Here is a 21,111-nt window from a genome sequence, read left to right on the forward strand (position 1 = left end):
CCTACCCCTACCCCTACCCCTACCCCTACCCCTACCCCTCCCACCTCCCCCTCCGTCCGCTCGCCATGGCAGCTATCGGCCGGCCGTCCAAGAAGCTCTCGCTCAAGCTGGCGGTGGAGGAGCAGCCGGCAGACCTGTTCTGTGTCCGGTTCTCCGAGGACAACCAGCTGGTGGCCGCAGGATGTGGCGATGGTGTGACCCGAGTGTACACCCTCACTGGTCGGCTCGCCTTTAATCTCAACGCGGACAAGGCTCACGGCACGTTCCCAGTCACCTGCCTCCGCTTCCGGCCCAACCTAGGCGGCTCGTCGCGGGCCCGCAACATGGTCATTGCCGCATCGTCCGACGGGTCGGTCCGCCATTGGCACCTCTCCACCCAAAAGTGTCTTCACACCATCGTCGAGGAGGGCAACGAGGTGTACGCCCTCGACTACGCCCCGGACGCATCGGCGTTTGCCACCGCAGGCAGAGACCACACCATCCGCCTCTACGACGAGGCCACAAAGGAGATCAAGTCCAAGATGGAGGGCGCCGGCGACGGCCACTCGAACAGGGTCTTCTCGCTCAAGTTCAAGGCCGACGATCCTGACATCGTGCTCTCCGGCGGCTGGGACAACACCGTCCAGATCTGGGATGCCCGCGTCGGCTCGGTCGTCCGATCCATCTACGGCCCGCACGTCTGCGGCGATGCCATCGACCTTGCTGGCGACAAGATCTTGACTGGCTCGTGGCGCGAGGAGGATCAGCTCCAGCTGTGGGACTACGGCTCGGGCGAGCTGCTCGACACCCTACCCTGGTCCGCAGACGACGAGGCGCCTCCGTGCTTCATCTACGCCGCCCAGTTCTCGGCAGACGGTCGCTTTGTTGCCGCAGGCGGCTCGGGCGCCAACGAAGCCAAGGTCTTTGTCACAGATACCCACCAGGTCATCGGCCACGTTGACTCGATGGAGAAGGGTGTCTTCAGCATCGCATTTTCCCCTAACGACCAGTATGTTGGCATCGGCTCGGGCGACAACGCACTCCGTGTCATGGAGCTCAAGGACACCGTCTCGCGCCCGCCTGTCGCCAGCACGTACTAAACCCCTTGATCCTCGTTCCCCTGCTGTTGTCAATAGTTGCCATCGTGGATTGCTGTTGTCGCAGTCGACGCCGACGTTGTCAGTACCGCAGGTTGAGGCAAGCCCGCCGGCCGCGACCCAGCAACCGCACAGCGACGCTGACCGTCTCTCACTTCACTTTTTTCGGCCATGTACACTCGATTGGTGCGCCTGGCTATGGTGCTTGTAGCCACAGTGGCAGCAGCGATATTGGTCGAGGGATTGGCCTTGGGTAGGCAGGTGCCTGTGGTCGGTGCTGGTGGTCCCGAGGCCGTGGGTGAGGTGGTCTTTGCCTGGAAGGCGCTCAACTACTCCAACATGCCGGCCGGAGTGGCTTACGACCCTGCGGCGTGCATGCTCGCGGGAGTCAAGGTCTCCATGGACGGATCGTACTTTGTCTCGGTGCCGCGATGGAAGCCACACGTCCCAGCTACCCTCGCCCGACTCGATACTTCGGTCGCCCCGCCGCTCCTCACTCCATTTCCATCGTGGGAAGGCAACTCGCTGGACAACCCGCGCGGCTTGCGTTCGGTCCTTGGCTTTGAGATCGACGCCACCAACACGCTCTGGGCCCTTGATCAGGGCAAGGTAGCCAACGCCGCTCGCCCGCCGGTGGCATCAAGCTCGTCGGCTATGACGTCGCCACGGGCAAAGTTGTGTTCTTCCTTGTCTTTGGCCCTGAACTCGCCTCACCCTCTCGCTCTTTCCTCAACGACCTTGTTGTCGACCGCGCCCACGGCTACATCTACATCTCTGACTCAGGCATTCCCATTGATCCGCAGCAGCAAGTACTTGGCGGCCTGTTGGTCGTTGACATTGCTTCCGTCAAGGCAACACGGGTGCTCTCGGGCGCTCCGTCGGTCCAGGACTCGCCGCTGTGGATCACCATCAACGGCGACAAGGTCCTCGCCACCACGCGCATGCGGACCGGAGCCGATGGCATTGCGCTCACTCACGATCTCGAAACTGTTGTCTTCTGCCCGCTCACATCTCATCACTACGCCATGCTCCCGGCCTCAGTCCTCCGCGCCGTCGCCAACGGAACCGCCCCGCCCGCCGCTGTCGACGCCGCCGTTGTCCCGCTCGGCGATCGCGGCTTTGCCTCGGACGGCCTTGGTTTCTCCAACGTCAGCGCCCTCTTCCTCACGTCGCTCGAGGGCTCAGGCATCTTTTCCGCCGTCTCGCCCGGCGCGCCCATCACCAAGCTCTGGGCAGACGCCAAGGCCTCGGTCTGGCCCGACACCATCGGCTGGGACCACACCGGCAACATCGTGTGGACTTCGAACCAGTTGTACAAGTACATGGAGGGCGTGCTCGACTACTCGGAGATCAACTTTCGCATCTACCGCGCCATGGTTGGCATGGACTCGTACCTTGCCGGCATCTTCCCGCCATCGTCTACCGACCATCCGCGCCATCATGACTAACAGGCGCGCCGTTGTTCCGCGACGCGTCGTGGTAACTCGAGCGCCCCCACATTGATCCAGACCCCGGTTCCAGGCCTCAGCAAAGTGCTGATCCTGATCAAACCCCCTCCCCCCCCTAACACACACCATCAAGATGTCCTGGCTGTTCGCTGGCTTTGCTCCCTTTCGCCCGTCGACACTCAACAAGTCACGCGCCACTTCTTGCTCCACCGCACTCAACTCACCTCCCCCACCCACACACCCTACCCACACCCACACACCCACCCTTCCAACCACCACACACATACCACACCGGGCATGGCGGACCTCCTCCCGCCGCTGTGCCAATACTGCGGGGCCACCCGCCCGAGCTGTGGCGAGGACCCGTGTGCGCCCATCTTGTGGACCCTCTCCGCGCTCTTCACCGCCACATGGCTTGTCGCTCTTGCTGCGGCGGCGGCGGCAGCTACCACACCGCCGGCTGCTTTGCCTGCTGGCCGCATGTGGCGCTGGGCTGTGGGAGGATCAGGCGCTCTGTTGGCCCTCTCGGCCTGTGCCGCTGCGCTTGCCAGTATCCTGCCTGTGGCTGATGCTGCTGTCCTCGCCCCGGACGCCTGGTTCATGGTCCTGCTCGCCGTCGCCGTGCCGCTCACCCGCGCTGCTGCTGCTCTTCTCCTCATGCCTGTCTGGCTCGCGCTGTACGCAGAGGCGACTGCATCCGGCGCGCGAGCCGCAAATGCTGCCCGATCGCTTGTCGCTCTTCTCCTCGCCGCCCTCGCCCTCGCTGCTCTCGTCCTCGCCGCCCATGCCTGGGCCGGTGATGCCCGCGACATCACGGCCCTCGCCCCCTACAGCCTAGCAGCCGATGCTCTCATCTCGGTCGCAGGTGTCATGTGGCTTGTTCATGCCGTCCCGCGCGTCATTTCACTGCCCTCGTTCGCCGGTGTCGTCTCCAAGGACATGAACTTGTTGAGGACGACCTCCCGTCGCATCGCGGTCTACACCGCCCTCGCTTGTCTGGCAGTGGTCATCGAGGCTGTCCGCTATGCGCTAGACCATCTCCGGTCGTCAACAGACCGAGACCACCGCGCCGAGCGCAACGGCGTCTTTGTCGCTCTCGCTGCCACCACGTCGCTCCTGCGCTGGCTCGTTCTCGTCGCCACCACCGCCACCGTCGTCTCATTTGTCCGCCACGCCATGGCGCGTGCCGCCCGCGTCGCCCCGCGCCCCTTTTTGGCTATGGCTCGCTCAACGAGCTCGAGTAGTTGCTCTGCGCCGCTGCCACCAGCCATCCGACTTCTTGCGACCTGCCCCGAGGCAGATACGGCACATTGTTCAACGTGCCGCTGTCCTCAACCGTCAATCTCCCGACTGTCGCTTCGCCCACCGATGCCACAAGCTCGTCCCATGACACGAGCGTCGCCGCGCCGTTGTTCCGCGGCGCGTCGTGGTACTCGAGCGGCCCACATTAATCCAGACCCCGGTTCCAGGCTTCAGCAAAGTGCTGATCCCGGCCGCGGCGGCCAGCGGTCCGACAGCTAGAACGTCGAGTACATACGCCGTCACCACAGCATCGTAGGCTCCGGCTCGTTCGGGCTCGTCCCACCATGCCGGCTCAAAGCTAGCGTGTGTGGTGACCGCAGAATTGTGATGAGGCAATCGCGGGAGCGGGAGCGCAACACGAACGCCCAGCCGCGGTGCGGACTCCGGCTGGGGATACAGAACCAGCGCTCGCTCCTCTTCTGCTCTTCGCAACTGCTCATACACCGCCAGCAGTGGGGCCGAAGTATCGATGCCTTCCACAACCGAGCCACACGGCAGCTGTTGCGCCAGATCGTGGACGAGACGACAAGCACCGCAACCGGGAACCAGCACCCGGAGCGACGCAGCGGTACGTGAAGCTGATGACAGCAGATCAGCGGCAAGGCCGTAAACCACCGTTCTCACTCCGCCGCCGTCGTCGGACCAATCTCGCCACAGGTGCCGGATGACTTGCACCGGCTCGTCGTACCGGGATGTCCACCCCGCACTGCAAGCCCCACCATCATCGCCGCCACTATACTCGTCGCCGTCGTCGCCGTCGTCGCCGTCGTCGCCGTCCACCAGAAACTCCTCCAGCACCTTTGCATTCTCCGCATACGCTCGCATCGACGCCATCCGCTTTTCCACACCTTCCACGCCTTCCACACCTGTGATCCCCGTCGTGTCCTGGGCCATTCTCTGCTGCATCTCCTCCAGGTACTCCCGGACAAGCATGCGGCCCTGTGCACCGAGCCTCAACCCCGGCCCTTGATCCGCCTCGGCCATCGCCAGTCCAACCGCACTCCCAGCACAACCAGCAACTGCTTCCTGTGGCGCAGTTGAGTGGTGCCTCGACCGATCCTCTTCATCGCCGAGTTACCCGCAACAAGACGATCATCATCATCATAATCATCATTATCATCATCTTCCCCCTAAACCTAAACAACACCACACTACGCATCACTCATCCAGCGGTGTTGACAATTCGTCCTCCATACGCCCTGGCGCCATCGCACCCCCCCCCCCCCCCTCCCCCTCAGTTCACCCAGCCAGCCACCAAACTCCGACCGAGTCGCCCTGCTCCCCCACACACCTCACCCACCACACACCACACACACACCACCACCACCACCACCACCACCACCACCATCACCACCACCACCACCACCACCACACACCCCTCAACATGCCCTCCCGTCACCGCCACCACCACCGCCGCTCCTCCTCCTCCTCCTCCCGCCGCCGCCGCCACCACCGCTCCTCCTCCTCCTCCTCTCGCCACAGGAAGCGGCGGCGGAGAGATCGGTCACCCCGGTCGGGTGATGGAGATGATGGTGTTGGCAGCAGGTCATTGGGGGATGATGACCGTGGAAAGCGGGCCCGTGGCCTCGAGTCTGAAGGCCATGTCGCTCCTGTGGCTCAGCCCGAGCACGACCCATCGCTGTCCATCGCCGGCTACACCAACAACGACAACCCGTTCCACGACCCGCAGCTGACAAAGAAGTTTGTATGGAAGTCCAAAGAGCGGGCGGCTGCCAGGAAGCGGTCGACGGGTGCTCCTCCGGCGTCGGATCCGTTCCACACCTCACATTCCTCGTCGCATGCATCGCGCCCTGCAGCGCCGCAGCCTCGCAACGAGCACCGTGGCCATGACGACGACGATCTCGAGCGCCGCGCCCAGCAGGTGCAGGAAGAGCTGGAGGCGATCAAGCGCCGGCGCGCTGAGCGTGAGGCCGAGCTCGCTGCCATGGAGGATGAGAAGCTCGCCCGGCTGGTCGAGCAGGAGGCCGAGGCTCACGGCGGCTTTGCCGCCCAGGAAGAAAAGTTCTCGCGCGAGACCGTCCTCCAGCGCTCGTCCATCCGCATCCGCGAGGGCCGCACCCGTGCCATCGACATGATGGCCCTTCTCCTCGACCTCCATGCAGCCGACAAGGTCTTTGAGCGCGCTGCCGCCACCGAGGCTTCTGTCTCCAAGGCTGCCAAGGCCGCCGCCGCCGAGCTCGCTCTCACCACCGGTGACGACGACGCCGAGTCTGATGCTGCTGTGCAGGAGGCCAAAGACACCCTCCGCGCTAAGCTCGCAACCCTCCCGCTCTGCATTTACCACATCCCCGACCCGGTCGCATACCTGCAGGGCCTCTCGCTCACGAGGCTGGAGGGCCTTGTCGCGGATGCCCGCGCCAACCGCGACGCTGACCCGGAGCGCGAGCTCTGGCACCTCATCATTCAACTCGGCGCCCATATGATCTCTATCTTTGAGCGCCACATCTTTGCCTCGCTCGCCGACTCGGACACCGCCATGGCCCCGCCGTCTGCCGGCGCCCCGCACCCGCCGTCACGCGACCCGCTCACCCTCTCGCTCGCCGACTGCGAAGCCGTCCACGCTTCGGTCTCTGCCGACGTTGCCGCCCTTCTCGCCGGCAAGAGCCATGCCGAGCTGCTCGAGCTCGAGGCCCAGGTCCGTGCTCAGCTCGACGACCCGGCCGCGGCCGCCGTCATCGACACCGAGTTCTTCTCCTCGGTCCTGGACGCTCTTGAAGTTTCCAAGGCCCATGCCTCACTCCGGTCCATGCACGCTGCTGCCCTCGTCCGCCAGGGCAAGCACCTCGCTGCGCTCCTCGGCACCGTCCCGCCCCGCGGCACGCCGCCGACACACGCAGACATCGACGGTATGCGCCAGGCTGCTTTCCTCGCCCACGTCGGCATCGACACCGTCGGCGACTCCCCACTCACTATCGCCCTCATCCGCCACACCAACCACATCCTTCACCCCATGTCCGCTCACCCGTTCGCCCTCGCGGTCCAAGCAGTCGACGACGCCGAATCGGTGGCGTCGGCACTCGGCGCCGAGCTCGAGGACGAGCTCGACGGCATGCGCGAGGAGATGATCAACGACGCCCGCGCTGTTCTCGGCGAACGTTCCGCCATGTGGGACGACAAGACAAAGCCGCGCAAGCCGCTGTACTTTGCCCGTGTCATCTCCGGCTACCGCTGGACCTCGTGGGCCCGCGCCCACTTTGACAAGGACAACCCGCCGCCGCGGCAGGTCCAGGGCCTCAAGCTCGCCGTCCTCCTCCCAGACCTGCTTGACAAGACCGCCACCCCGACGTTCAAGGTCATTCCGAACGGTGACGAGACCGCCACTCTTCTCATCTCACCGGGCCCGCCCTACCTCGACCTCGCCTTCTCGACCCTCGACAAGTCGTGGGACCGTCGCCCGCGCGCCGGCTACCGCTGCACCTTTGAGCGCGGCGTCTTTAAGCTCAACTTTCGCTACAAGCGCCAGATCTACCGCAAGTAGTCGCGATCGCCAGTCGCTGTCACTTCTTCCTGCTGCAACCCGTCGCTCCAGGTCAACGACGAAGCCGAGCTCGCGAACGGCTTGTTCTCTCCACATTCTCTCACGGCACCAGCTCGTCGCGCTCCTTACCCCGCGGCTCAACCGCAAGCGACCGCCGAAACAGCTCAGACTCATCGACCAGGCCCTCGCCGCGGTCCAAGTACGCCTGCACGGCCTCAACAATGTGAAAGTTGTACGGCCGCTCGCGAAAGTGCACAATCTGCGAGACGATGCGATGGACCATGACCACCTTTTCCACGTTGACCATCGACACCCCGCCCTCGCCCTCGACGTAGTCCGGGTTGCCATCCTCCACAAACACGAGATCCGTGAGAAAAACGCCCACGTACGGCACCGCCTGCGCCGCCGCCGCAAGCTTGGCTCGGTACGTCTTGAACGAGCCCGACATGTCCATCAGCGACTCGAGACCCGCGAGCTGCTTCTTGAACCGCCGCGGCACCTTGACCTTGGTAAACTTGAGTCGCGAGACCGCCGCATTGTTGAGCCCGACAATAACTGCCATCACCCCCGAGTAGTTGCCCATCTCTGCAAACGCACTCCCGAGCTTGATCATGTACGTCATCACCTTGGATCGCAGCCGCAGCGACGGCTCAGACACAATCTCAGCCGTCACCCAGTTGGACACAATGTTGAACCGCTCGATAAAGTTGAGCAGATTCCGCGCTTTGGCCGCGTGTTTTGCCTTGGTCCACTTGAGCCCCAGAAACTCGGCCGGCTCGATCATCGAGTACACCGTAAAGTCGCGCAGCGTGATCTGCCGTGCCATTTCCACCTCGTCAAGATCCAGCAGCTGGAGGTCCGACGCAAAGACAAGGAGCGATGGAACTCGCGAGTACGGCGCAGCTTCTGCCCGCCACCGCAAAGTATCCACTTCGCGTCCAAACAAATGCTCGCCTGACGCATCCGCCACCGTCAGCCGGAGCACCGGCGGTCGCACTAGACCTTCCTCCGCCGTCACCAGTAGCGCCTCGATTGCCGCCGCCTGCTTGGCGTAGCCGTCGTCAGCAATGCGGGCGATAAACTCTCGCAGCGCCGCTCCAGCCTCGCCATCGCCAGCGTCCCAGTGCGAGCCCAGCCACTCCTTGATGACAGAGATGACCACAAGCTGGAGTGGAACCTGGATGTTGGCTCGAAACTCGGCCTCGCCGAGCGACGGATCCTGCGGAACAGCATACCGCTCGCCGAGTTTGCCCACCACCTCGGTCGAGCTCACAAACTGTGAGTGGGTGAACAGGAAGATCTCCATGAAAAGCAGGTCCAGCTTCTCGATGTTAGTCAGACGCTCAACCAGCGCGTTGAGCCGCGCTGCCACCAGTGCTCCGTCGCGCACAACCTCGGCCTCGCCGTTCCCAGGCGCCGAATCATCCCAGATCGAGGTGTACACCTGTCGCGCCAGCGGAATCGTGCCGTCGTCGCGCTTCTTGAGCGCAATCGCAGAGCCTACACTCACTCCGGCCTCGGCAAGCGTGATTTCGCCCGAGAGTGGGACAGGCGTCGAGACACCCTTGCGGAGCACAAAGAAGCCCTCCGGATCCAGCCCCATCTTGGCGCAAAGGACCGGGAGCAGGATCGAGAGCGAGACGTTGAGCGAGACAACGAGTTCGCGCTCGTCGCTCCCGTGGGAGACCAGCAGCCGCTGCGGCGCCTTTTTGAACTGGACTCGGCTCGACTGGAGCACAGACCGAAACTCGCGGACCTTGGCCGCGGTCTCCATCCACATGCCCTCGGTCTCGAGCTCGTCGGGGCCCGACTCAAAGCCATCTATCACTACAAACACACCGTACTCGTCGGCAGCAGCCAGTCCAAACATGTGCCCAACCTTGGTCACCACGTCGCCAAACGTGGCGTCGGCCTCGACCTCAACGTTGACCTCGGTCGCTCCAGCGCCGCCGACCTCCAGCCGCAGCTTGATGGGCTGCGCCCGGAGCGTAAGCTCACCGTACTGCGCCAGTGTCATCAGCTGCGGATAGTCCTTGAGCACATTTTCGTCCTTGAGGAGGATCTCCACGTCTGAGCTTCCGTCCTTGTCGGCATGCGGAACAAAGTGAAGCGAGTACCGGTCCTCCAAGTCGGTTGGGCTCTTGCCCAGTGGCTCCAACACGTACTGCGAGGACCGCAAGATGTACCGCGTGATGTCGCCGCAAAACTCGGATGGATCCACCAGGTAGTCGCCCACCAGTTGCGGAATCTCCGAGCACTTGACCGAAAACTCCCATGGCGCGAGCTTGAGGTGGACCATCAAGGACTCCTCCTCGCCTTCGACCTCGGAGAGCGAGACGGACCGCGAGTCGGATGCGTCGACCTCCAGAAAGTTGGACTCGCCATACTGTTTGGCCTTCTTCTTCGCCCGTCGCCTGGCCCGCCGCCGCCGCCGCCGCCACCGCCTGTTCTCGCTTGCGGCGGCCAGGCTTGTGCGCCGCTCAGTCATCAACTCTAGGATGGGTGCATCCAGCGAAATGAGTGGATACTCTGCGGGGTTGTGATCAAACCGCTGAAAGTGGTCCCATGACGCAAGAACAAGCCCGTAGTCACGGGCAGAGAACGAGGTATCAAACAGCGGGTTGAGCTCAAGCAGAGCCGCCACAAGGTCTAGCCCCGTCGTCGCAGAGTCGGCAGAAATCTGGACCACCGTTGCCTCGCCAATAAAGGCAGACATCCGCAAGAGTCGGTGGTGGATGGCGACTTCGACGGTGACAAGCGGCTCGGTTCCGTCACCGCGCGCCGCACTTGGCAACGCCCGTCCCGAGCCGGTCGTCCCCGTCCGTGCCCGAAGTACATCGGTTGCGCTCGGCTCGCCGGGCGCTCCAGACACGTCCGGCACAGGCACCTCGGTCCCGGTCGCAGACTCGATGGCAATGAGGACCTCGGCTAGCGACGGGTCGTTGTCGACGCTGGCCATCGATCGCCGGTTGTTCGCCGACGCCTTGGCCCGCGAGAGTGTCCGTTGCCGCAGCGTCGAGCCCGCCCGCTTGCGATCAATGGTACCTGACGAGAGCGCCATTGTCCGCTTGGGCAGTGGCGGCAGCGGCCGCCGCCGCCGTAACGACGCTGACGACCCGGCCATCGTCGACGACGACGTCCGCGGCCGACGGAACGGCAAAGGAGCCTTGTTGCTCTCCGCGCCACTAGCGGATGCCTTGCTCTCAGGTGGAGCTGCGAGTTCGCCAGCATCATCGTCACCTCCAGATGTATCAGCAGCGTCAACCGTGATGTTGACAGGCTTGCTCGACGCATCCAAAACGTGTCGGCCTGCCCGCCCGAGGCGGAACCCTCTGACATCGAGGTCGAGAACGACATAAACTCGCCCTGCGACGTCGAGCCCGAGTAGTACGATGAATAGTACGACGAGCTCGATGAGAGCGTGCCCGAGCCGTCCGACGTGTTCGAGTCTGAGCTCGAACCCGAGCTCGACGACTTGGCCCGGGCCAGCAGCTTGCGGGCAGGAGGCTTCGAGCTGGACGCCGCGCTCCTAGGCGGAGCCTTGACCGGCGACACCGCACCACGGTCGACATACTGCGGCGTTGGGCCGTCGTTGTCATCGACATCCGAGCCGTAGCCAATTCGGTTGGTCGACGACCCCGCCCGAGCCCGCGATGCTGCCGCAGTCTCCTCCTCGTCAGCGGCGCGGTCGTCCTCAAAGGCGAGAATAACTTGCGTGATGGCCTCGACGTCACACGCAAGGAGGAATTCCATGATGGCATTGAGCCCCAGCGCGGTAAACTCGGAGCGCATGGCGATCCGCTTGCGGAGCTTGGTCGGCGAGTTGACAAGCTTGTTGATGAGTTCCATCGACACTTGCTGCAGTGCAATCGACTCGCGACAGAGAAGCGAAGAGACTAGCGGCTTGAAGCGCGCAGAGAGCGGCAGCCCACGAACGGCGGTCGTGGCCGAAAAGACAAGCACAACCACCGACGAGGCATGCGGTGTGAGCTGAGCGTCGAGCACGGCGTACACCACCCGGAGCAGGACCTCGCGAATAGCCATCGACTCAAACTGCATCGACATCAGCAGATGCGTAAGGACGCGCTGGAGCGTGGCCGACGCCGGCGACCGCTTGTGCCTCCGCGCATCAAGCTTGATGGTTCCGTCTGGAAGGAGCGTGCCACGCCGCTTGGGTGGAAGGGTGGCCGACTTGGCTGCCTGCTCACGGAATTCGGGCATGATGTATGCGGGAAGGTGGATGGTTGTGAGTGCACGCAGACCGACCGGCGAGCGCAGGGCAGCGTAGACCGCCCACATCAGGGCCTCGTGTGCCTCGCGAGCGCCCTTTTCGCCGTCGTCGTCGGCATCGCGCACATACAGCAGTAGCGAGACAAGCATGACCATGCCGCCGCCGTTGACAAAGTGGACGCGGCCTACATCGTTAGCGGCCTCCAGTGCAGACCGGGTCGACGCCATGAGCGAGCCCAGCTTGCCGAGCCCTTTCTTGGTCCGCTCTTCGGCCTTTTGGAACGCCTTGTCCAGCTTCTTGAGCAGCTTGTCCATGGCCTTAATCGAGCTGTCGCCTTTGCTCGTCTTGCGCGACGACGCCGCAGCCGTAGCCTCCTGGGCGTCACTGGCTGCAAGCGCTGAGAAGGTCGACGTCCGCCGCGGCACGCTCGACCGCTGCTTGGTCAGATCGCAAGACCACAGCCGCTTCGCAAGGTCGGCGAGCGCCGGCGGAAAGTCGGCAACCGCGTTGTCGTTGAGCCGCACCGTCCGGAGCGCGGGCAGCTTGGCAATCCATTCCAACCCTGTGCCCTTGGTCAGCTTGTTGTGCGAGGCATCAAAGACCGCTAGTGCTGGAAAGACCGAGCCCGATGACGCCACCGCCACTCCGGGCGACGGCAAGCTTGCAAGCTCGTTGTGGGCAAGAAAGAGCTGCTCCAGGGCACGGAGCGAGTACAGGCTCGCAGGCACGCTTTTGAGCGCGTTGTGCGAGAGGTCGAGAATGAGCAGCGACGTACTCCGCCCAACTGATGAGCTCAACACGTCGAGCGAGTTGTGGGCCAGGTTGAGATCCAGGAGCGCTGACGTCGAGCTCAGCGCGTTCTCAGGCAGGGCCTCGATCGCATTGTGAGAGAGATCAAGACGAGCCAGCGAGGTTTGCGGTAGCCGAACGTCAAACGAGGAGAGCGCGTTGTCGGCCAGCGAGAGATGTGCCAGGTTGCTACACCGCGACAGGTCGAGGCCGTCGGGCAGAGCGGTGAGGGCGTTGCCACTCAGATCGAGCTCAACAAGCGAGACAAGCTCGCTGATGCACGCCGGCACAAAAGTCAACGCGTTGTTGGCAAGCGAGAGAAAGGTCAAGTTGCACAGGCCGACCACCGACTCGGGCACGGCGGTGATGTTGTTGTCGGAGAGAACGAGAACATGCAAGTTGGCGGTCGAGCCGTGGCACCTCGCCACCACCAGGCTCATGGGCACCTCCTCCAGCGAGCACCCGGCCAAGTTGACCACCGAGCCATCCGGCACTTCGACAGTCTCGCCGTTCCCCGCACCAACGCCTGCAACTCTGCCCGCTCTCTCGCCCTTGCTGCCCTTGCCCTTCTTCCGTCGTCCACCGTCGTTGCCTTTCTCGCCAGCAAACACCTCCTGTGCACCCTGTCGCCGCTTAGGCTTCTCCCGCGACGACTGGGTACCCATGATGATGAGTCTCACGCGCGCCCCAGGGGTGAGAGGTGTGGTTGACTGGCTCTTGCGTGGGCTGGTAAGCTGTCTGACTGGTCCAGGCCGTGTCCTAGCCACCGTGTGCCAGCAAAAGCCTGAATGGCCCTCGTGTCGTCGTTGCCGTCAAAAACGTCGGGCAGGGAAGGGAGTTTGGACAGCAGCTCGGCTGGGGACACGAGTAGGTGGCCATGGAAAGCTCGATCTCGCACTGATCTGTGACGACGATCAGCATGACTGCCGAGTTGTGCTTGGCATGAGCATCAACGGCATCATGTGCATCAAGGCAGTGATGATCACCCACTGCGACGGCAACTGCCTCGCGATGAGCACAAGTGTGTGTGATCATCACCAGCCTCTACGAGCATCAGTCGGCGCGATCAACAAAGACGCGTGCTATGTATGGCTGCCGAGAACCGCCGCGACAACAGCGAGTCGTACAAACGCACCTCCGCCGCCCGCACCCCCTCCCCCCCCCCCCAGACACAGCGATATTGACTCACCCCTCTCTTCTCCATGGCTGCCAACACCACATACGCTTATGTGCTACAGATCCTGGGCGTTGCAGCCTGTGGCGCGGTGATGTGGGGAGAGGGCGCGGCAGCTGGAGGTGTGCTCGGTCTGTATGTGGCTGCTGCCGTGGGCTCGAGCGTGGGCAGGACCGATCCGTGGTTGCTACTGCGACTGGCAAACATGTTTGGACTGCTGAGGGCATGGTATGCGTTGCTCCTGGCCTGGCCAGTGGTCGGATGGCGGATGCGATGCTTGATGCCGGTCGTGGTTAGTGCCGCTGCCGCCTGCCTCGACTCGATGGCCTCGGCCGCCTGCCTGCTCGCAGCTCTGGCCGCCTATGGCTACGTGGTGATCAAGGGCACGGCACGATATGCAGCATCGTGGCGACGCCCGCTCTCGTTTGGTGACGCGATTCGGTCCGAGTTTCAATGGGGCCGCCGATGGGTGTGGCAGAGTCGGAAGGTCGCCAGCGTGGTCGCTGCCTCTCTCGCCACAGTTGGGCTGACCCGCGATGTGGCCCTGGGCGCAGGCCTGGTCTTTCTGGCGTGCATTGAAGCTCGCCTGTATGCTGCGCTATTTGCTGGCCGGCGCGACTGGATCGAACTCGATCCACATGCCCAGGCTGTTGTCTCGCTGGCGGTGGTTGGTGACGCTTTCGACGCTGGATCCGCGACGGCGGCGACGGTAGCATCAGCCATCGGGGAGACTGGCGAGGTGGTAGTACCGACGCAAGACGCCGCGCATGCTTTTCTGGCTTCTCACGGCTTGAAGCATAGTCTCCGGCTCGATCAGGCTGGTCAGCGATGGCAGTGGCGTGCATGTACCACGACGTCGGCGCCGTGCCCCATGATGTATGCTGTCAACATACTCGGGCTCAACACGCCGCCGTGCTGCGCAACACGCATGATGGAGCTCATAGGTCGAATCGGTGAGGTCATGCATGCCATGGGCATTGTTCATCACTGGCTCGACGGCGGTACCTTGCTTGGCGCTGTCCGCGACGGCGGCCTCATTCCATGGGAGGACGATGTTGACATCGGGTTTTATGACGTGGACCTATCGCCGGACACCGACCTTGTGCAAGGCTCGCCGTTTATGCAGCGCCTGCAAGCCGCAGTCACGGCCGCCTTTGGCGGCGTGGCCATCGTCACCTCAACCGCCAACATCCACATATTTTACCATGTTGCCCTCAGTCACGGCCACCCGCTCTCTACTGAGCACGAGATGCTGCGGCACGGGCTGTGGAATGCACCTCGCATCGATCTGGTTCCCTACTCGCGGCACGAGTCTGTCGACGGCCGGGTCTTCCTCCGCCGCAAGGGCGCAAAGGGCGTTGTCGGCGACCTCTCGCTCTCGCCGGGCTTTCCAGTCGACCTCATCCTCCCGGTCGCCAACGCAAACGTGGCGTCGATGCAGGCAAGTGTCCCGGCGCAGCCCATTGCCTTTCTCGAGTTCCTCTACGGTCCTGGATGGACGACACCGGTGTACACCTACCTCAAGACCGAGACCGCCAAATACATCCGCCGCCTCGCCGACGAGCACCACCTCGGGTGCCTCAACGACGGCAGCTCAAGCTCGGACGACGACTCGGGGCCCGACTGGGACGACTTTTGAGCACGCGCTGCTGCTCACTCGCCAAGCTGCGGGAGAAGCGACACCGGCTCGATGCTCAGCACGTGGCCGGTCGCCTCCTTAGCACGCAGCATCTCGGCCAGCGCAGTGGCAGTCTCGGTCGTGAGCCGGACGCCATTCAGCGAAAGACGCGCAAGCGTCATGTTCTCCTCCAGCGCACTCACTAGCGCCCGCTCAGCCGAGCCCTTGGTAGTTGCCAACACATTGCCGTCGAGAATGAGCTCATCGAGCGTGACATTGACTCTGATGCCATCGGCGAGTGCCGATGCGCCCTTGAATCCGAACCGGTTGTGCGCAATGGAGAGAAAGGTTAGCGAAGGCGAGGCGCGAATGCCGCGGCCTAGCGAGACAAGGGCAGCGTCGTCGAGGCCGTTCCACGCCAGGTCCAAGTACAAAAGAGTAGGATGCATGGCAGCGGCGCGAACAAGCGCAGACGCGCCCGACAGTCGGATCGCATTCCACGACAGGTCCAGGTGTTCGACCATGATGTTGTTCTCGAGCGCGTGCGCAATCGCCCTCGCCCCAATCTGCCCTATCGAGTTGCGCGCAGCCTTGATCGTCACCACCGTATGATTGTCGTCAAGCAGATCAGCGAGTGCAAGCGTCTCGTCGTCGCCGATCTGGTTGCCGCTCACGTCGAGGCAGGTGAGGGTCTCGTTCGAGGCCATCGAGGCGAAAAGAGCCGCGGCTCCGGACGCCAGGCTGTTGTCGCTAACGCTGAGGCTCCGCACATGCGGCGCGCCGGTGAGCAGGTCAATGAGCGCCGGCACTCCGTCGCTTCCCAGCCAGTTGTCGTCGAGATTGAGCTTTGTCACAACAGGATCAACTTTGATGGCCTCAGCCAGCGCTTGCAGGCCACGAGGCCCGATGCCCAGATGCCGCATGTCGAGGTGGGCCACCGCGGGATTGGCCGCAAATGACGATGCCGGCACCACGTTGTTTGCTCTGCAATGCTCAGTGTAGACCTCTAGCACCTTTTCGACGTCGGTCGACGCCAGGACCAACTTCTCGGCCCAGGACTTGTTCAGCGACACGCCCGCACCCGACGCCAACTGGAACGGCGTCAGCATGCCGCCGCTCTCGGCCGCACCTTGACCATCATCGTCATCACTTGGGGTGCCAAGATCCCACTCGCCTGGATTAACCCAATTGACCACCAGCCGCCCGTCATCGCCACCATCGCCTTGGAGGCCGGAGCCGTCATCGCCGCTCGGGGCAAGGTTAACACGCAGCGGCTGGCTGCTCGCTCGCTCACCGCCGCTCTCGCTAGTGCCCTCGTCGCCACTACCGCCAGCATCAGACGCTTGCGTTTTTCCATCTTCGCCCTTGCCCTCTTGGCTCCTGCTGCTCTCGCTGTTGTGGTGGCGGGAGCGGGCCGAGGAGCCTGTTGCTCCTGACGACGACGAGGAGGAAGAGGAGGAGGAAGAGGAGGAGGTGCGGGTACGGGGCCGCCCATGCCGTGGCCGTGGGGCAGGGCTGGCATAGAATGCGCCCTCATTGGCGGCCAGAACCGTCGCGGTCGGGTCGTCAGACTCGGTTCCAGAGTCCATGGTCAAGTGTTTGCACTGGGGTGCGGGGGGTGTGACTGGGCCGAAGACGCGGCGACAGTGCGGCGCCAGACTACACCAGCAGAAGCATGCCTGACATTCATTTCATGTTTGGACGCCAGATCTAGCTACTCTTGCGGGGCAGAACGTGCATGACAGTGATCGAGACGTCTGGTCCAGCCGCAGTCGGATGTGGGAGCGCGTAGCAGCGGTAGGCAAACGAGTTGTCGGCCCGGACCCGGTATTGGACGTAAAGGTCGGGCCCGGTGACCGCGAGCGTCTTCCACGACGAAGGTGCCTTCCACTGGTGGGTCGGCCGCAGAGCACGCCCACACGATCCGAGAAGAAGGGCGGTTGCGTTGCGGCGGATGATGATCATGCGTCCGGCATAGGCTTCAAAGTTCTGCGGCCAGGTCGAGAGCCTGATCCACGCCCCGGTGGCCGGCGTGTCGATGGCATGGAGGAGCGTGAGCATGCAGGGCGCAGGAAGAGCAGCTGGAGCACAGCCGTAGAGGTCGACTTTGGCCACTGCCCACGGCAGACACGGCATCTGCAGCTCCTTATTGTAGTCACGCGGCGCCGGCGCCGGCGGAAGCGCTGCCGCCGCGGCGTCGCGCTTTCGCCTCTGCCGCCGCGGGCGCTTCGGCGCGTGGGCGCCGGCAGCGGAGACATCGAGCAGAGCCGGCGAGGCAGCCCGCCGCTTGAGGGAGTTTTCGCTGCTGCTTGCTTCATCTACGTCTTTGCAAGGTTGGGGCGGCGGTGAAGGGAGCGGGACGAGGGGCGGCTCAAAGTCGAGCGAGAACTGCGGCGGCTGCGGCGGCTCCGAGAGGTCAGCGAGCTCGAGCGAGTCGACCAGGCAGAACGACGACGACGAGAGGGTACGCAGCGGTTGCGGCTCGCATTGGATTGGTCCAGCGCCTGCCTCAAATGGGGTGAGCGGGAGAGGCGGGAGGGGGAGGGTGGAGAACGGGGCAGCGTCGGCAGGGCCGCCCGTCCGAAAAAGGTCGTAGTTCTCTGACCCATCCGAAAGCGACCGCAGCAGCGGGGCGGCTTTGACCGACGAGGTGCGGACCAAAGTAGGCGAGGTGTAGAGGAGTGACGAGAAGGTTGGGACTTGTGCAGGTGGTGGGGTGGGGGAAGAGCCGCCAGCTTGCCCGTCCGACAATGGCCCGGCTGCCGATCCTCCGCCGCCGAGCCACAGCGGCGAGCCCGGCCGCAGCGGCTCGTCACGCAGCGCAGGGCTGGAGCACGCCAGCAGTGCCTGGAGCTCGGCCTCCTGTGACGACCACGCGTCAAACGCCCCAGGCAACATGGACCCGCTTTCAAACAAGGCCATCGATGGGTCGGGCGGAAGGGGGAGACACGTGGCGGACACCGTGAGCAGCAAGAGGTGCCGGCAAGCCGTCAGTCGGCTGTTCGAAACTCGTCCCAGACTCCTCCATCTCACCCCGATTGGCTTGACATGGAGGTGGGCACCATGATCTAAGCGTTTCTGCAAAGGCTGGGCAGAGCGCGCGGGGGAGGGTGTGCCTGGCTGGCCCGACTACTCGGCCGGAGCAGCCGATGCAGGAACAACAGGCTTGGCGTAGCGGGAGCGGAAGGAGATGGCGTGTGGGAGCGGAGCCACGCGCCAAAGCGCGATCTGCCCGGCCGAGGCGCGTGGATAGGTCCGTGACGGCAGCGGATGGTGGAGATTGACCGGCGCGGGGGTCAGCTCGTAGGTGCCGCGTCCGGGGCACTGCTCAAAGACGCGCACAAAGTGCTCGCAGGCATCAGGCGGGAGCGGAGAGACCTTTGACTTTTGCGGGTGGCACATGGCCTGCAAGAGCGAAAAGTGCCGACATCCACGGGTCAGCTCAGCCTCGCTCAGCACGGCCTCGGCGACCTTGGCCTGAGGCGATGCGCCCGTGTAGGCTGGCGGTGGGAGCCTCGACGGCGGGAGCCATAGCGAGAGCCCCAGAGCACCCATGCCGGTCACACATAGCGTAGCCACCGCAGCCCTCAGCATCCACTGTCAGTCACCTTGTGCGTCGAGTGGAAGACGTTGTCTTGCCTACAAGCGGTGGGCTGGGCTTTGGGCAGACCCCATGGTGATCGAGGACGAGACGGTGACGGCGACAGCAGCGGCAACTCGCACCACTCGTCGACACGTTTCGCGTCGTTGTGGACAACCATGGCCGAGGTAGGCAGAGTAGACGACGGGTACAGGTCGTCGGACGATGAGGACTACATGCCATCGGCTGGCTCGGACGACGAGGTCGAGGTGGTGGTCGAGGCCGGGACCGCGGCAGCAGTCACAGCTGGGGCTGGGCCAGGCGCGAATGGGCTGCGCAAGAAGAAGCAGAAGCGGAAGCGGAAGCGGAATGTGGATGCATTGGATGAGGACGAAAAGCTGCTCAAGCGCCGTGGCGTCGGCATGTCCGAGGAGACGAGGAAGCTGGCCGAGGCGATGAGGGCCGAGGAAGAGGCGGCCAGGCTAGCCAACGAGGTCAAGGCATCATCTGCGCGCAAGGCCACCGTCGACGATCTCTGGGCCGAGCTGAACGGCGGGAGCAAGTCCAAGGCGGCCGCGCCACGCAAGACTTCGAGCGCAGCAGCTGCTGCTCGAGCGCCGGCGGCCGCGGCTCCGCCGCCATCTCGCGCGGCGACCAAGGCACGGCCGTCGCTGCAGGAAATCATGGCTGGCAAGACGAGCCGCACAACAAGCAGGAAGCCAGGAGTGGTGGCGTTGACAGAAGAGTTTGACTTTGCAGGCACTACGGTGGCGGTAACCAAGGAGGTGGCGGCCAACTCGACCGAGGCGCGGCGGGCGCAAAAGTCGAATCGGGTCGACGCGCTCCTCTCCAAACTCAAGGGCAAGAAGAAGATGACGGTTGGGCTCAAAACCGCCCTCGACTGGAACTCGTTCAAAGAGAGCAACAACCTGGCGGCCGAGCTCGAGGCCAAGCGCAAAGACGCGTATCTGGAGCGCCAGGACTTTCTTCAGCGGACCGACGAGAGGCTGTTTGAGAAGGAGAAGGCGCAGCGGCAAACCGAGCGCCTCAAGCTCGAGGCGGAATTGGCGGCGCTCAAGCGCCGGTAGCCGCCGATGGCCCGCTACTCCCGGTACTCGACGAACGAGCCGTGACCAGTCTTGCTCGCGTGCTCCACCGCGGCCTTCTGTCCCCGCAGCACTGTGCCACAGTCTTGGCAAAAGAGAGCAAAGGAGCCAACGTCGGTAAAGCCGTGCGCCGAGTTGACATGTGCCACCACGCCTCGCGCGAGGTCCTCGACGTATACATCGTCAGGCAAAAAGGTGCGGACGTCGGCCGTCTCGGGCGCAGATTCGGACACTGCCAGCGCCAGCGCGTCGTAGTGAATGCCGGTGTAGAGGACGTAGATGCGGGTGCTGTAGTCGGAGCCCGAGCCAAACACATCCATCCGCATTGTCTGCGCGTCCATGACGGCGATTTCCACAGCAAAATAGTCGGCGAGGATGGCGAGCTCAATGCCGCCGCCCCATGACGTGCTGCTGCGGATCCACGCCTGGTACGCGGCCACAGGCTTGCCGAGCGTTGCGGCGTTCCAGCGTTCTGGGTCAGCGCCTGCAGTAGCTGCAATGAGCTCGCGAAGCTCGGCCGCCCTTCCGCGGTCGCCGTACATCAGGTACGAGATCGAAGTGAAGCAGCACGAGTTGTCGTCGGCCATGACTCGACGAACCATGGTGCCCGAGGTGTGGAGCTGCGGGCCACGCATTCCGCCAACCAACGCCGCCGCCGCCTTCCCCTGCGACGCGGGCGATGGACTCCCGCACATTTCACACACCGGCATGACTGCCGCGTTGCTAAAGGTACATGCCGGACAGGCCCAGCCGCCGGCCGGAAGCTCAGGATCCGCATGCGCAGGAGGCAGGTGCGCCGAGCTCGACGCCGGACTAGAGCCCGATCTTGTGCTTGACAGCGCTGGCTCCTGTATACTTGACACTACCGCCGCCACCTCAGGCTCGGCCAGGACCGACAACATCAGCGTCTCCCGGTTGGCCAGGCCCGCAGCCTCCAGCGTGAGTTCATCGCCGTCACGGCCAAGGAGCTTGGGCGGACGGCCAAACTTGACTGTGGCGAGAACCAGGAAGGGAAAGGAGTGAGTAGAGAGTACGCCTACAGGCAGACGCCCACAATCGCAGAAGCAAGTGCATCACCACACAACGTACGAGCCTGGAACGGGACAGAAATGCCTGTGACGTCTTCCACGGCAAGCCGCAGGTCGGCGACCGAAGACGACGGCGCCAGCGTCACCGTCTGGCTTCCATCCGGCGCACGGACTCGGAGTTGCCAAGTGTCCATAGAGGAGGGGGAGGTAAAAAGGGCACACGTGCGCACGCGGGGGGGGGGGACAGAGAGAGGAGGGAG

General features: G+C 63.9%; 11 protein-coding genes across 11 annotated transcripts; 6 read left to right on the forward strand and 5 right to left on the reverse strand.

Moving 5' to 3' along the window:
* Positions 1–65: 65 nt before the first annotated feature.
* Positions 66–1,094, forward strand: AMSG_04458 (uncharacterized protein; the record flags this gene model as incomplete). Its single annotated transcript, XM_013903343.1, has 1 exon — positions 66–1,094. The coding sequence occupies one exon, from the start codon at positions 66–68 to the stop codon at positions 1,077–1,079; it is 1,014 nt and encodes a 337-aa protein (XP_013758797.1). The 3' UTR covers positions 1,080–1,094.
* A 180-nt stretch (positions 1,095–1,274) lies between these two features.
* Positions 1,275–2,524, forward strand: AMSG_04459 (major royal jelly protein; the record flags this gene model as incomplete). The annotated part of the gene is made up of 2 exons (XM_013903344.1): positions 1,275–1,685; positions 1,721–2,524. 2 exons carry the CDS (start codon positions 1,275–1,277, stop codon positions 2,522–2,524), a joined length of 1,215 nt encoding a protein of 404 aa, XP_013758798.1.
* Positions 2,525–2,736: 212 nt separating this feature from the next.
* AMSG_04460 (uncharacterized protein) lies at positions 2,737–3,768 on the forward strand (the record flags this gene model as incomplete). Its single annotated transcript, XM_013903345.1, has 2 exons — positions 2,737–3,718; positions 3,760–3,768. The coding sequence occupies exons 1-2, from the start codon at positions 2,822–2,824 to the stop codon at positions 3,766–3,768; spliced, it is 906 nt and encodes a 301-aa protein (XP_013758799.1). The 5' UTR covers positions 2,737–2,821.
* Positions 3,769–5,346: 1,578 nt separating this feature from the next.
* AMSG_04462 (uncharacterized protein) lies at positions 5,347–7,325 on the forward strand (the record flags this gene model as incomplete). Its single annotated transcript, XM_013903346.1, has 2 exons — positions 5,347–5,358; positions 5,400–7,325. 2 exons carry the CDS (start codon positions 5,347–5,349, stop codon positions 7,323–7,325), a joined length of 1,938 nt encoding a protein of 645 aa, XP_013758800.1.
* On the reverse strand, positions 7,264–13,010 carry AMSG_04463 (Ras guanine nucleotide exchange factor A; the record flags this gene model as incomplete). The annotated part of the gene is made up of 2 exons (XM_013903347.1): positions 7,264–10,609; positions 10,663–13,010. The coding sequence occupies 2 exons, from the start codon at positions 13,008–13,010 to the stop codon at positions 7,426–7,428; spliced, it is 5,532 nt and encodes a 1,843-aa protein (XP_013758801.1). The 3' UTR covers positions 7,264–7,425.
* A 714-nt stretch (positions 13,011–13,724) lies between these two features.
* On the forward strand, positions 13,725–15,238 carry AMSG_04464 (uncharacterized protein; the record flags this gene model as incomplete). Its single annotated transcript, XM_013903348.1, has 1 exon — positions 13,725–15,238. One exon carries the CDS (start codon positions 13,725–13,727, stop codon positions 15,156–15,158), a length of 1,434 nt encoding a protein of 477 aa, XP_013758802.1. The 3' UTR covers positions 15,159–15,238.
* AMSG_04465 (leucine-rich repeat-containing protein) lies at positions 14,732–16,423 on the reverse strand. The gene has a single exon (XM_013903349.1). It carries the CDS (start codon positions 16,244–16,246, stop codon positions 15,173–15,175), a length of 1,074 nt encoding a protein of 357 aa, XP_013758803.1. The 5' UTR covers positions 16,247–16,423; the 3' UTR covers positions 14,732–15,172.
* A 424-nt stretch (positions 16,424–16,847) lies between these two features.
* On the reverse strand, positions 16,848–18,097 carry AMSG_04466 (uncharacterized protein; the record flags this gene model as incomplete). The annotated part of the gene is made up of 1 exon (XM_013903350.1): positions 16,848–18,097. The coding sequence occupies exon 1, from the start codon at positions 18,057–18,059 to the stop codon at positions 16,848–16,850; it is 1,212 nt and encodes a 403-aa protein (XP_013758804.1). The 5' UTR covers positions 18,060–18,097.
* Positions 18,098–18,266: 169 nt separating this feature from the next.
* Positions 18,267–18,692, reverse strand: AMSG_04467 (uncharacterized protein; the record flags this gene model as incomplete). The annotated part of the gene is made up of 1 exon (XM_013903351.1): positions 18,267–18,692. One exon carries the CDS (start codon positions 18,690–18,692, stop codon positions 18,267–18,269), a length of 426 nt encoding a protein of 141 aa, XP_013758805.1.
* A 178-nt stretch (positions 18,693–18,870) lies between these two features.
* Positions 18,871–19,957, forward strand: AMSG_04468 (uncharacterized protein). Its single transcript, XM_013903352.1, has one exon. It carries the CDS (start codon positions 18,897–18,899, stop codon positions 19,803–19,805), a length of 909 nt encoding a protein of 302 aa, XP_013758806.1. The 5' UTR covers positions 18,871–18,896; the 3' UTR covers positions 19,806–19,957.
* AMSG_04469 (ubiquitin thioesterase OTU1) lies at positions 19,549–21,045 on the reverse strand (the record flags this gene model as incomplete). The annotated part of the gene is made up of 2 exons (XM_013903353.1): positions 19,549–20,814; positions 20,913–21,045. The coding sequence occupies 2 exons, from the start codon at positions 21,043–21,045 to the stop codon at positions 19,820–19,822; spliced, it is 1,128 nt and encodes a 375-aa protein (XP_013758807.1). The 3' UTR covers positions 19,549–19,819.
* Positions 21,046–21,111: the final 66 nt, after the last annotated feature.

This window comes from Thecamonas trahens, assembly GCF_000142905.1.
Source record: "Thecamonas trahens ATCC 50062 unplaced genomic scaffold supercont1.18, whole genome shotgun sequence".
NCBI lineage: Eukaryota > Apusomonadida > Apusomonadidae > Thecamonas > Thecamonas trahens.

What these genes read in the sequence shown, in the direction of transcription:
- AMSG_04468 (XM_013903352.1), top strand. Translation starts at nt 18,897, where the DNA reads ATGGCCGAGGTAGGCAGAGTAGACGACGGGTACAGGTCGTCGGACGAT.
- AMSG_04465 (XM_013903349.1), bottom strand. Translation starts at nt 16,246, where the DNA reads ATGCTGACGCCGTTCCAGTTGGCGTCGGGTGCGGGCGTGTCGCTGAAC.